A 12,865-nucleotide genomic window follows, 5' to 3' on the forward strand; every position below is an offset into this window, starting at 1 on the left:
AGGGAGAGGGAGAGAGAGAGAAACATCAATGATGAGAGAGAATCATTGATTGGTTGCCTCCTGCACCACCCCTGCTGGGGATCGAGCCTGCAACCCAGGCACAAGCTCTTGACCAGAATCGAACCTGGGACCCTTCGGTCCTCAGGCCAACTCTCTATCCACTGAGCCAAACCTGCCAGGGCAATTTTAACCTTTTTTTTTTAATATCTTTTTTTAAAAATGTTTTATTGATATTTTACAGAGAGGAGAGAGGGATAGAGAGTTAGAAACATCGATGAAAGAGAATCATCAACCAGCTGCCTCTTGCACGCCCCCTACCGGGGATGTGCCCGCAACCAAGGTACATGCCCCTGACCGGAATCGAACCCGGGACCTTTCAGTCTGCAGGCTGACGCTCTATCCACTGAGCCAAACCAGTGTTGCCCCATTTTAACCATTTTTAAGGGTCTGATTCAGTGTCCACCTTCCAGCTGAGGAAGGGCACGGGAGTGGCTGCTGCCTTTTTGGCTGCTGTGACTAGAGCCACTGTGGACACGGTGTGCGAGCATCTGCTTCGTCTCTGCCCTCCGTCCTTCGGTCTCTCCCTAGCACCAGGATGGCTGGCCTCACGGTGGTTCTATGTGCCGAGGAGCCACCGGATGGTTTTTCCTCGGCGGCTGCACCGTTTTAATTCCCACCAGCGTGTAGGAGGGTTCCGACTTCCCCACGTCCTTGCCAAAATGTGTTATTTTCCATTTTAAAAAAACTGTAGCCGTCCTCGTTGGGTGTGAAACTGTATCTCACTGTGGTTTTATTTGCATTTCCCTAATGGTGTTGAGAGTCTTTCCAGGCGCTTCGGGGCTGTTTGCGTAGCTTCAGAGAAACGTCTGCCCGAGGCCTTTGACCGTTTTTTGTTTGTTTTTTTAAATATATTTTATTGATTTTTTACCGAGAGGAAGGGAGAGAGATAGAGAGCCAGAAACGTCGATGAGAGAGAATCATCGATCAGCTGCCTCTTGCACACCCCCTACCGGGGATGTGCCCGCAACCAAGGTGCATGCCCCTGACCGGAATCGAACCTGGGACCCTTCAGTCCGCAGACCGATGCTCTACCACTGAGCCAAACCGGGTTCGGCTGGCCTTTGCCTGTTTTTGAACGGTTGAGTTGGTTGTAGGAGCTCTGGGTAGTCCATCCCTTATCTGCTCTGCAGTATTTCCTCCCATCCTGTGGGTGGTCTCTGCTCCCTGACTAGTGGGTTTTGACACACAGACGTTTGTAGTTGTGCTGACATCGAATTGAACTACTTTTTTCTTTTGCTGTCTGTGCCCTCAGTGTTGTGTTCAGGAAATCGTTGCCAAGTCCAATGTCATGACGCTTTCTCCCTGTTTTCTTCTTCGCGTTTGCAGTCCCCGCTCTCCCGCCGACGTCTTTGATCTGTGCGCTTGGAGTTAACTTTTGTGCCTGGTGTCCGATAAGAGCCCAGTTTATTGCTTTGCATGTGGGTTTCCAGGGTTCCCGGCACAGCCAGCCAACGAGACAAAGGCGGCCTTTAACGCCGAGGGGAGAGGCAGAACGTTTGGCAAAGGGGCGGCCTCCACACCCTTGGCTTCCCCCGCTTCCCCGCCTTGTCGTTTGCAGGTTCACAAATTTTTAAACAGAAACCGGGATCACCTTGACCCTGCCGTGGCAGAAATGCTTGCCCAGAGCCAGCTCCAGGTGCCCTGCCGCCCTCCGGCCCTGCCTCTCCGCACTCTGCCCGCCCCCCCCCCCGCCCTTCTTGCATGGACACGCTTGCTCAAGGGGCTTGCCCTCCAGGCCCTGGCACCGTGGGCCGTGGCCTGAGCTTGCCAGGGTCTGGGTGCTGTGGGCTGGTCCACCCTAGCTCCCCCAGGCGGGGGCGGGCTGGGCTGTGAACTACCCTCCTCTCTCCCCACAGCTGGTGGGCAGCCTGTTCCAGGAAGCAGAGCCCCAGGGCGAGGGAGGGCAAGGCAAGCCCACCCTGGCCTCGCGGTTCCAGCAGTCCCTGGGGGACCTCCTAGCCAGGCTGGGCAGGTGAGAGCAGCGCCCCAGAACCAACGGCGGGGCGGTGGATAGGAGCCTGATCTGTACCTCAGGGCCCCCCCCTCACCCCTCAGGAGCCGCATCTACTTCATCCAGTGCCTCACCCCCAACCCCGGGAAGGTGAGCTCCCCCCTCCGCTCCTGGCCCAGCCCAGAGCCCTCCCTGCTGCCCCTGCCCTGCCCTTCTCACCCCTCCCCTCAACGGGCCCCGCCCTACATTCCCCCTCCCCCCCAAATGTAAGCCCCTGACTCCTCCTCAGCTCCCAGGCCTCTTTGATGTGGGACACGTGGCCGAGCAGCTGCGCCAGGCGGGCGTCCTGGAGGCCGTTGGCGCCCGCAGCGCCCACTTCCCTGTGCGCCTGCCCTTCCAGGCCTTCCTGGCCAGGTAGGGCTCCAGGGTGGGGGCGGCCGGGGGCCCGTGCCCTTCAGGGCCTGGGCACACAGGAAGGCTCCCCACGGTGACTGGTCCACGTGGGTTCCCTCCCCGTGGCGGTGCACCGCGTTCCCAGGGTCCTCTGGCCTGGCATCCGGCCCTTCCTCCTGTCACTCTTCTCTCTCCTCCTCTCCCGCCATCGCTCTCTCCTTTCCCTCCTCACTGTCCGTCCTCCCTCCGCGCCTGCGGGAGCTCATCTGCCCCTCCTCCATTCAGCAGCCCCCTCCCAGGCGCCCAGCACGTAGTAGGTGCTTTCCAAATCCTCGTCGAGTGTCTGAGTGGCCGAATGGACACCATGAGGCTCGGGTGTCCAACCACTGTGGCTGCGCCTGCTCCGACCTTGGCCCTGTCCTCCCGGCAGGTTCCGGACCCTGGGGACCGGGGAGCAGGGAGAGCCCTCCGACCAGGAGAGGTGTGGCGCCATCCTGAGCCAGGTGCTGGGGGCTGAGTCGCCCCTCTGTCACCTCGGAACCACCCAGGTGGGGGTGTGCCAGGGGCAGCCTGGCTAGGAAGGGAGAGGAGGGTTTGGGGACACGCCCAGGGTTTGGGGGTCCTTCTGGGCAGCCGGGAGATGGGCTGGGCTGGCTGGCAGGTGCCCTGGGCAGCTCGGGAGAGACCTCTGGCTGGAGGGAGGAGGCACCCCCGCCTGGCCTGCCCCAGCACCCGCTCTGGCCCAGGTCCTGCTGCAGGAGCCGGGCTGGCTGCAGCTGGAGCAGCACCGGGCCCAGCGGCGAGCCCAGGCCCTGCTCATCCTGCACCGTGGGCTGCGGGCCTGCATCTCCCGCCAGCGCCTCCGCCTCCTGCCCCGGCTGCAGGCTCGCGTGCGGGGGCTCCAGGCCAGGTCTGCAGGGGTGGGGCCCTGGGGCTTTTCAAGGTGGTGGGGCAGGGTGGGGACACGTAAGGTCTCAAGGCCAGCACAGTGCCCCGTCCCGTCAGCACTGGGCTCTCCTTACAGCATCCCTGCCCTTAGCCGTCGTCTCTGCTTGAAGACCCCAGTCACGGGACACTCAGGATCTATCTACCCGGCCTGCAGTCTTTTTTTTTTTTAAATATATTTTATTGATTTTTTACAGAGAGGAAGGGAGAGGGATAGAGAGCTAGAAACGTTGATGAGAGAGAAACATCGACCAGATGCCTCCTGCACACCCCCTACTGGGGATGTGCTCGCAACCAAGGTACATGCCCTTGACCGGAATCGAACCTGGGACCCTTCAGTCTGCAGGCCAACGCTCTATCCATTGAGCCAAACCGGTTAGGCTATGATTAGCTTTTTGAGGAGCCGCCAAACTGTTCTGCAAAGTGGCTGCCGCATTTTATCTTTCCACCAGCGGTATAAGAGGGTTCTCATTTCCCTACTTGACAATACTCATTTTCCTTTTTCTTTTTAAAACAATGACAGCCTGCCCCGGGGTGTGAGCGGGCCTCCCTGGGTGGGGACAGGAGACTGCGGTGTGGTTTGCATTTCCCTGAGACTAATGGTGTGAGCTCCTTTCATGTGCTTGTGGGCCATCGGTGTGTTTTCTTTGGACAAATTTAAGTCCTCTGTCTGCTTTTTAATTGGGTTATTTGTCTTTTTGTTGTTGAGTTGGGGGAATTTTTTTTTTTAAATATATATATTTTTTTATTGATTTCAGAGAGGAAGGGAGAGGGGGGAGAGAGAGAATCATTGATCGGCTGCCTCCTGCACGCCCCACACTGGGGATCGAGCCCCCAGCCCGAGCATGTGCCCTGACTGGGAATCGATCCGTGACCTCCTGGTTTATGGGTCGATGCTCAGCCACTGAGCCACACGGCCAGGCACCTCGGGTCAGTTCTTACAGCTTGTCTTGGCGGGGAGGGTCCAGGAACCGGTGTAAGCTTGGGCTCCCCACCCCCTTCCCGCTCCCAGAAAGCGGTACCTCCTGCGCCGGGCGGCCCTGGGACAGCTGAACGCGGTGCTGCTGGCGGCCCGGCCCCTGCTCCGGAGGAGGCGGAGGCTGCAGGTGAGGCGGCCAGGGCCCTGGCAGCTCAGGCAGAAGCCAGGCATCGGTGCCCACCCTCCGAGCCCAGCCTCACAAGGTCAAGGCCTCAGGGCATTGCCGGCTGAGCTCTTCCCACCTCTGTCTGCCTGGCCATTTGCCTTCCTCCATCCCTGCCCCCGGCCCGCGGCCCCTCCCTGCCCGACGTGTCTCCCCATCCCCTCGGACCCTCCTGGGACCCACCTGCTCCCCTCTCTCGTCTGATGACTCCTAGTTGAGGCCATAAAGCAGCTCAAAGGTCAGTGCCCAGACACTGCCCCCTCCCGGCCGCTCCCCGGCTGGACTTTGCCCCCGAGACCATTCCTTCCTGTCTTCCTGCCCTCCCACCTGCTCCTCTGCCCTGACAGCCGGGCAGGGACGCCCACTCAGGCGGGTGAGGGCTCCGGGGAGCTGGGCGCAGGCAGCTGGCCCCTCCGGGTCTGTGCTTGCTCCTCTGTCTGAGTTGGGGCCCCCAAGGGGGCAGGCGGCGGGGCCGCCGAACTGCCTGGCTGGGGAGGGCCCTCTGGGGACATCAGCTCCTCCTGTGTCTCCCCTGGCAGCTCGGGCACTGGTGTGGCTGGCACGGCGGCGGGTCCTCCGGGAGCGGGCCAAGCATGGTAGGTGGCCTGGGAGCTGAGGGTGTGGCCGGTTATGGACCCGGTGAAGCGGGCGCGGCGGAGGGGGCGTATGGGCTGGGAGGGTGCTGTCCCTCAGGGGCACCTGTGTGCGCCCAGGGTCTCGGGAGGGGAAGCCATGGGCCTGGGGGAGGCACCGGGGCCCGGGCCCCTTCCTCACGCCGGGCCCTGCCCTCCGGCAGGAGCTGGCGCGCCTGGAAATCCCGGCCGAGCTGGCCGTCCTGCTGAGGAAGGAGGAAGGTGAGTCCTGCCTGATGGGCGTCCCTCTGCCTGTGACCCCCCCTAGCCCCTCGTTCTGTGAGGGTCTGTCCCTGTGGCCCCTCCCTCTGCGGCCCCAGTCCGTCCGGCTCCCTCTGCACGGGGCCCGGGGGCCAGGGTGATGGTGAGGGCTGGCGGCAGGGCCAGAGCCGGCGCCTGACCCCGCACCTCCCGGCGCCGTCGGTCCCCAGGCCGCCAGCACACGCTGGCCCAGAGCATCACCGAGGCCAAGCCCCCCGAGGTTCCCGCAAGGCCCAGCCTGACACTGCCGCCGGACATCGACCGCTTCCCCTTCTCCAGCTTCATCGCCACCGGCTTCCAGGTGGGCCCCCGGCCGCAGCCCTCCCCGGCGGGTCCCACAGGCCCCGGATGTAAGCCCCCGCCAGGCAGCGGCTGGCTGTCCCTCCCTGTCCCCACCCAGCCCCTCCCTCCCCGCCTGGGCTGTGGACACAGCTGTCTTCCCCGGAAAACACTCACTGAGCCGCGGTGACTCACTGGCCCGTGTTGTTCCCTCTGAAGCCACACCTGGTCCACCTGTGCCCGGCTGCCGGCGCGTGTTAAAGCGTGTGTCACGGCCAGGCCACGGTCCGGCTGCAGTGTGTGCTCCAGAGCCGCACACAGAATAAGGCCTCGGTTTGCAGAAACCGCAGCAGGGGGCGGCGATGGCTGTATTTGCACCAGAACTAGGAAGCAGGACGAGAAAGGGAGGCCAAGACGCCAACCGGCCGTGCCTGGCGGTGGAACCCCAGGGTGGTTTTACTTTCTCTTTTTCTGTGTCTTCTGAGTTTCCCGTGTGCGTGGACATCAATATTCTCATCAGAACGAGCAATTAAGCCTCTTTTTAAATATGTTTGTATTGATGTCAGAGAGGAAGGGAGAGGGAGTGAGAGAAGCATCGGTGATGAGAGGGAATCGTGGACCGGCTGCCTCCTGCACGCCCACCCTGGCGATCGAGCCCACAACCTGGGCCTGCGCCCTGACCCGGAATCAAACCGTGACCTCCTGGTTCCTAGGTCGACGCTCAACCGCGTTAGCCAGGCTGAGCTGCACTTTAAAGATGGCCTTCCATGCCAGTCTGTCCTGTCTCCAGCAGGCCAGCGGGGCCAGCTGCTCAGCCTCTGGGTTGCCCTCCTTCCTTGCAGGAGCCATCTCTGCCCACGCCCGGGCAGCTGCTGGACAAGCCCCTGACCCGGCTGGATGGGGAGAACCCTCAGCGTGCCCTGGACATCAACAAGGTGGTGAGTGACACCCGGGGGCGGGGGGGGACAGGGCAGCCCGCGCCCCCTGCGGGCTGGGACCCCGGAGCCCACACCCCGCCCTCGCCTGGCCCTGCAGATGTTGCGGCTCCTGCGGGATGAGTCCCTGCCGGCCTGGCAGGAGCAGACCATGGGCGCCTACCTGGTGCGGCAGGGCCAGCGCCGGCCGGGCCTGCGGGACGAGCTCTTCAGCCAGCTCGTGGCCCAGCTCTGGCACAGCCCCAGCGAGCAGCAGAGCCTGCGCGGCTGGGCCCTCATGGCCGTCCTGCTCAGCGCCTTCCCCCCGACGCCCTCCCTGCAGAAGCCGCTGCTCAAGTAAGAGGCCCAGAACCAGGGGTCAGGTGGAGGCTGGGGCAGGGGTCAGATGGAGGCTGGGGGGGTCAGATGGAGGCTGGGGGTCAGGTGGAGGCTGGGGCAGGGGTCAGGTGGAGGCTTGGGGGGTCAGGTGGAGGCTGGGGGGTCAGGTGGAGGCTGGGGGGTCAGGTGGAGGCTGGGGGAGGTCAGGTGGAGGCTGGGGGTCAGGTGGAGGCTGGGGGAGTCAGGTGGAGGCTGGGGGTCAGGTGGAGGCTGGGGGTCAGGTGGAGGCTGGGGGTCAGGTGGAGGCTGGGGGTCAGGTGGAGGCTGGGGGTCAGGTGGAGGCTGGGGGGGTCAGTGGAGGCTGGGGGCACAAGTGGAGGCCGGTGGGGGGGCACAGGTGGAGGCCGGGGGAGGGTTAGGTAGAGGCTGGAGAGGGGGCACAGGTGGAGGCTGGTGGGAGGTCAGCGGCCGCCCCACCCCCCGCCTTGTCCTGTCCCCACAGATTTGTGTCGGACCACGCCCCCAGCGGCATGGCAGCGCTGTGCCAGCACAAGCTGCTGGTGGCCCTGGAGCAGGCCCGGCTGGCCCCTGAGACCACCCGCGCCCACCCCCCCACTCAGCTCGAGTGGACGGCCGGACGGCGCCGAGGCCGCATGGTGCTGGACGTCTTCACGCTCAACGGTGATGCGCCCGCAGGGGAGCCAGCCTGCCCCTCCACGCCCCGGACCCCTCCCTGCCGCCCCGAGACCCTGCTCTCCCTCCTGCCTGCTTTCGGACCCCCTGGGGGACAGCCTCCCCCCTCCCCGCCGCCCCGTATCTCACTCCCGGTCCCACCCCTCGTCCTGCAGACGAGTGCCTCTCGGCAGAGGTGGAGTCCTGGACGACGGGGGAGCAGCTCGCGGGGTGGATTCTGCAGAGCAGGTGCGGGGGGCTGGGCTGGGAGGGTGCAGCCAACACCGAGCGTGTCCCGTCCTCCTCAGGAGCCCATCCTCCCAGCCCCTCTGCCACCAAGCACCCCCTGCAGCTGCCCCGGCCCAGGGCACAGCCTGCACCCATGGGCGGGGCGGCGGGGGGAGCGGACAGGATCCAGAGCGCATAGGGAAAGGTTCCAATCGAATAGGTGAATGAAGGAACCTGTGCGTCAGAGCCGACAAGTGGGAGGGTTGTGAGGTGCAACCTGTGCGCAAACCGGAGTCTTCCCCCAGGTCCTGTCCCCTCCGCCCCTCACCGTGGCCCCCTCAGGCCCTGGCCCTTCCGGGACGTCCCCTGCCCGGCTGACCGCACTCCTAATGCACACCTCTGCCCACCCAGAGGCCTGGAGGGGCCCCCCCGTGGCTGGTCCGTGTCACTGCACTCCGGGGACTCCTGGCAGGACTTGGCTGGCTGCGACTTCGTGCTGGACCTGATCGGCCAGACTGAGGACCCCGGGGACCCTGCTGACCCCCACAGCTACCCCATTGCCCCCTGGAGCTTGTAGGTGCTGCCCCAGCACCTGTCCCCGGCCTGCTCCCATCCCTACCCTGACCCCACTGCGTCACCCTGGTGCTTACAGGGGCGGCCAGACCCACTCCCCTGACCTCTGACCCCCACAAGCCTCCTCCCCCTCCACTGGGACACCCCCCAGCAGCTTCTATACCTCGCCTCCGCCTGGCACTGCCCGCAGCCAGGTGCCCACTCTCTCCCGCAGAGCCGAGGACATCCCTCCCGCCCCTGACGTCCAGGCCCCCTCCCTGTCCGCACGCCCCCCTCCAGGTCCAGCCCCGGCGCTGCCCAGCAGGGGCCTCACAGGTGAGGCTGGGGTGGGCACACTGAGGTTGGCAGAGCTGGGATGGGGGTGGAGGGAGCCCATGCCCCAGGCGGTGACCCTGCGCCCCTCCGGCTCCACAGGTGGGTCCCGGGCCCCGGGGAGCCTGGACAGCTACCTGGACCACATCTTCGAGCCAGTCCTCTCCCCGGGCCTCAGCGTGAGTGTCCTGCACACAACCTCCACCCTGCCCCCGCCCCCGCCCCTGCCCCTGCCCCACCGCTCCTCTGCCGCCCCTCCCATCTCTCCCAGGGCTCCAGCTCTGACCCTGTGACCTGTGACCTTTGTCCCTTCAGGATCTGGAGCAAGCCAGGGCCCTGAGCAGCCGCCTGAAGGGAGGGGGCGGCATCGGGCCCATGCAGCAAGGAAGCTACCCTATGGGTGAGTAGGGGGTGGAGCAGCCCAGGCCAGCATGGCCAACCGCGGCTCGAGAGCCACAGGTGGCTCTTTGGCCCCTTGAGTGTGGCTCTTCCACAAAACACCACGGCCTGGGCGAGTCTGTGTTGAAGAAGTGGCGTTAGAAGAAGTTTAAATGTAAAAAAGGTGGCTCTCCAAAGAAATGTCAGTGGTTGTCCTGTTGACATTTGGCTCTGTGGGCCGATGAGTTTGCCGACCACGGGCCTAGGACCCTGGAACTGGGGTGAGAGCTCCAGCCGGCACCCTGGGCCTGAACTCTTGGCCTGGAGCTGGAGGGAGGGGGTCCAGGGGCCCAGCTAGGGACCAACCTGGGAGGGCCCGTCCCCTCAGTGTACCCAGGGATGATGCAGATGCCTGGATACCAGCCAGCTATGATGCCTGCTCCCATGCCCATGATGCCGGCCGTGGGCACAGTCCCTGCCATGCCAGGTAAGGCTGGGCTGGGGCACCGGGTCTGGAGGAGGGAGGGTCCTGCCAGAGGCCCAGAGGGCACCGTGGGCAGAGGGCTTCCAGCTTGGCCCCGGTGCTCACCTGCCCCGCCCACCTGCCACCCTGCAGCCATGATGGTGCCACCGCAGCCGCAGCCACAGCCGCTGCTCCCCAGCGTGGACGCCAGGCAGCTGGCAGCCCAGCAGCAGAGCTTCATCAACCAGCAGGCGCTGCTCCTGGTGAGGGCGGGCGGGGCCCCCGGCTGCCGGGCGGGGAGGCCCGTGGGCAGGGCCGGCCAGCTCTCACCTGGTCCATCCTCCCCTCAGGCCCAGCAGATGACCGCCCAGGCCATGTCCCTGTCCCTGGAGCAGCAGACTCGCCAGCGCCAGCGCGAGGCCCCGGCAACCTCAGCCGTGGCCCCGAAGCCCAAGCAGCCCCCGGCCGCCCGGAGAGAGCCGGAGCCGGAGCCGGAGCCGGAGCCGGAGCCGGTGGGTGTCTGCCTGGGGGAGTGAGGGAAGGGTGGAGACCAGAGGGGCAGCGGGCTCCGGGGTCTCAGGGCTGTACGGGCAGGGGAGCAGGAAGATCCAGAAAAGATGCCGTCGGGCCCCAGTCCCAGGGATTTGAGGGGTTCACCCTGAGAGGGACAACTTGGCTGGCAGGGCTGTTCCCTCACTGCCCCTTCCTGACCCCCCAGGAGACCCCGCAGGAGACCCCCCAGGAGACCCCGCAGGACGAGGAGGAGAGGCGCAGGAGCTTCCAGCAGAAGCGGGACTATTTCCAGAAGATGGGTGAGGGCCTGGGGGTGGCAGCCCCGCCCCAGCCCGGCCAGGGGCCAGCGGAGTCCGTGTGGCCTGTCCAGGGCATGGATGGGCGTCCGGGTGGAGGGTGACGGCCATCGGCACTTACAGGGCAGCAGCAGATCAAGGTGAAGGTGGCGAAGCCTCCGGCCAAGGTGCAGATCCCCCGCGGGGAGGAGCCGGAAGAGGAGGAGCCCCGTGCAGGTGGCAGGGAGACGGGGTGGAGGATCAGGGGGCGGGGTCGCCTGGCTCTGCGGTTTTGCACTGGGTCTCACGTGTTTCCTCCTCGGCAGCGCCATCGCCGCCTCCTGCCCGGGTAGTGAAGAAGCCACCGGCACCAGCACCGGGTGGGGCCAAAGCCGTCCGGAAGGCGGAGGCAGAGCCGGCCCGGGAGGCGAAGCCGGCCCGGGAGCCGGGGCCGGAGCCGGAGGGTGCTGCGGTGCCCGGCTCGGAGCCCCCGAGGCAGCCCAGCAGGGAGATCCGTAACATCATCCGCATGTACCAGAGCCGCCCGGGCCCCGTGCCCGTGCCCGTGCAGCCAGCCAGGTGGGCGGGCCGCCGGCCGGCGCTGCCCCTCCCGGGGAGAGGCCTGCGGACTCCTGACCTTTCCCTTCCCTCAGGAAGCCCCCCCAAAGTTTCCTGAAGAAAAACAACCCCAAGGACGAGGCTCTGGCTAAGCTGGGGATCAGCAGTGACCAGCTGCCCCCCCAGGTGAGGCCCGTCCCATCCCATCGGGGGGCGGCTGCTCTGCTCAGGGGTCCGAGGCTCTCAGGGGCCCACGTGGCCTTCTCCCCAGACCCAGCTTGTGTGGTGAGCGCCCCCTGTGCCCCTGCAGCCGCTGTCCCCCAGCCCCGAGAAGGGCCCTCCGCCCGCTGTGGCCGCCCGGCCCAAGGCCACTCCCCGGATGAAGACCTCCAGCACCATCCGGGAGAAGCAGGGCCCCCTCCAGGAGCTGTTTGGCCATAACCCCCCCACTGCCCAGGCACCCGCACCCCCACCAGTGCCCCCTCTGCCTCCACCGGGGGCCCCGGGGACCCCTTCGGCCGAGCCCCGCGGTAAGGAGCCCGGACCCCGTGCGGTGGGCCTCCTTGGCGGGAGGGGTGACGGGGCCGGGTGCCCTGCGGCTTCTGGGCGCGCCTGGCTGGCTGAGGTCAGCTGCTCTGGCTTCTGGACTTTGGAGCCCCAGCTTCCACGTTCCCGCCCAGGGCAGGGCCCGGCACCCCTAGGACCCGACTGGCCCCGAGGGGCGGTCACACACAGGGTGTTGTCCTCCACGCAGAGCTGGCAGCTCTGTCAGAAGTTAATGGCCCTGCTGAGGTCCAGGACGGGGAAAGTCTGAGGCAGGGGCTGGGGCTGGGGGCGGGGCCATGCGACGGGGGTGTGGCCATGAGGCGGGGCCAGGGGCTGGGCGGGGCCGAGGGGTGGGGCCGAGGGCGGGGCCTGGGCCGAGGGTCTTCCCTTCCCCAGCCCGTCATTCCGGCTCTGGCCGCTCCTCACCGGCGCTCCCGCACCTCCTCCGCCAGGCTCCCTGGGGGCCATGGGAGACCAGGGGGTCAGCACCCAGCTCCTCGTGCCCTCCGGCAGCGTGTGCTTCTCCTACACCAGTGCGCCCTGGAAGCTGTTCCTGCGCAAGGAGGTGGGCATGAGGGCTGGGAGGCGGGCAGGCTGTGCGGGACCCGCTGGGAACCCCAGTATCTGCTTCTCCTGCACAAACACCGGAGCTGCCGCCCACGGCCACCTCGGGGAGGGGGTTTTCTGTCTGTCCTGGAAGGCAGGGGCGGGGGGGGGGCGTGAAGGGGCTGCGGGGACGCCATGCCACCCTCGCTCTGTGCCCTCCTCCAGGTCTTCTACCCCCGCGAGAGCTTCAGCCACCCTTACAACCTGCGGCTCCTCTGTGAGCAGGTGAGAGCACACCCACCCCTGGGCGGTGCCCACCCCTCCCCGTGGGAGGGCAGGGTAACAGCCCGCACCTGTGGGGCAGTAAGCCTCACCCCGCTGTGAGGGGGGACCCGTGAGGATTAAGGGGAGTGGACAGTGTGCAGCAGGCTCCCGCACACAGGAGGCGCTCACTGGTGTGGTTCCTTGGCCGCTCTGGGTGCTCCCAGTGCCATGCTGTCCCCGGTCTCCATAGCCTCCCCCAGGGAGCTGCTCCAGGGAGGCGACTCCCGCTGGCCAAGGAGCGGCCGGCGCTGGGGGGCAGGCGGGGCTCTGGGTGGTCGAGCCCTGGGCTTGAAGCCCCATGTTTCTCCTGCCCCGTCTCTGCCCCTGGGCTCCCCGTCTCCGGGGGGTGTGATGCTTTCGTGGGGGGCACTGGCCTCGGCACCTGGTGGTGACCGCCGGCTCTGCCCCAGATCCTGAGGGACACCTTTTCCGAGTCCTGCCCCCGGATCTCCCAGGACGAGCGGTGCAGAATGAAAGACCTGCTGGGTAGGTCCGGGAGCCAGGAGGCAGGGAGCGGGGTGCTGGGAGGGAGAGCAGGCCTGGGGTTCGCTCTGCGGGAGC

At 66.1% G+C, this 12,865-nt stretch overlaps 1 protein-coding gene across 1 annotated transcript in view; it reads left to right on the top strand.

Moving 5' to 3' along the window:
* Nucleotides 1-12,865, top strand: part of MYO15B (myosin XVB) — a 30,700-nt gene that overhangs the window by 10,834 nt on the left and 7,001 nt on the right. The window contains exons 18-46 of the mRNA XM_045572103.1: nucleotides 1,619-1,696; nucleotides 1,917-2,032; nucleotides 2,116-2,161; nucleotides 2,301-2,425; nucleotides 2,835-2,952; nucleotides 3,151-3,314; nucleotides 4,362-4,501; nucleotides 4,870-5,087; nucleotides 5,288-5,345; nucleotides 5,555-5,685; nucleotides 6,506-6,601; nucleotides 6,699-6,934; nucleotides 7,419-7,597; nucleotides 7,765-7,837; nucleotides 8,228-8,389; nucleotides 8,604-8,704; nucleotides 8,804-8,880; nucleotides 9,017-9,101; nucleotides 9,468-9,566; nucleotides 9,696-9,805; nucleotides 9,893-10,051; nucleotides 10,252-10,354; nucleotides 10,475-10,567; nucleotides 10,654-10,909; nucleotides 10,984-11,074; nucleotides 11,199-11,418; nucleotides 11,887-11,999; nucleotides 12,206-12,265; nucleotides 12,715-12,790. Of these exons, the coding sequence (XP_045428059.1) occupies nucleotides 1,619-1,696; nucleotides 1,917-2,032; nucleotides 2,116-2,161; nucleotides 2,301-2,425; nucleotides 2,835-2,952; nucleotides 3,151-3,314; nucleotides 4,362-4,501; nucleotides 4,870-5,087; nucleotides 5,288-5,345; nucleotides 5,555-5,685; nucleotides 6,506-6,601; nucleotides 6,699-6,934; nucleotides 7,419-7,597; nucleotides 7,765-7,837; nucleotides 8,228-8,389; nucleotides 8,604-8,704; nucleotides 8,804-8,880; nucleotides 9,017-9,101; nucleotides 9,468-9,566; nucleotides 9,696-9,805; nucleotides 9,893-10,051; nucleotides 10,252-10,354; nucleotides 10,475-10,567; nucleotides 10,654-10,909; nucleotides 10,984-11,074; nucleotides 11,199-11,418; nucleotides 11,887-11,999; nucleotides 12,206-12,265; nucleotides 12,715-12,790 (3,583 nt within the window). The remainder of the gene's footprint in view (nucleotides 1-1,618; nucleotides 1,697-1,916; nucleotides 2,033-2,115; nucleotides 2,162-2,300; nucleotides 2,426-2,834; nucleotides 2,953-3,150; nucleotides 3,315-4,361; nucleotides 4,502-4,869; nucleotides 5,088-5,287; nucleotides 5,346-5,554; nucleotides 5,686-6,505; nucleotides 6,602-6,698; nucleotides 6,935-7,418; nucleotides 7,598-7,764; nucleotides 7,838-8,227; nucleotides 8,390-8,603; nucleotides 8,705-8,803; nucleotides 8,881-9,016; nucleotides 9,102-9,467; nucleotides 9,567-9,695; nucleotides 9,806-9,892; nucleotides 10,052-10,251; nucleotides 10,355-10,474; nucleotides 10,568-10,653; nucleotides 10,910-10,983; nucleotides 11,075-11,198; nucleotides 11,419-11,886; nucleotides 12,000-12,205; nucleotides 12,266-12,714; nucleotides 12,791-12,865) is intronic.

The sequence above is a fragment of the Pipistrellus kuhlii genome, unplaced genomic scaffold (assembly GCF_014108245.1).
Source record: "Pipistrellus kuhlii isolate mPipKuh1 unplaced genomic scaffold, mPipKuh1.p scaffold_m20_p_44, whole genome shotgun sequence".
NCBI classification, from domain to species: Eukaryota; Metazoa; Chordata; class Mammalia; order Chiroptera; family Vespertilionidae; genus Pipistrellus; species Pipistrellus kuhlii.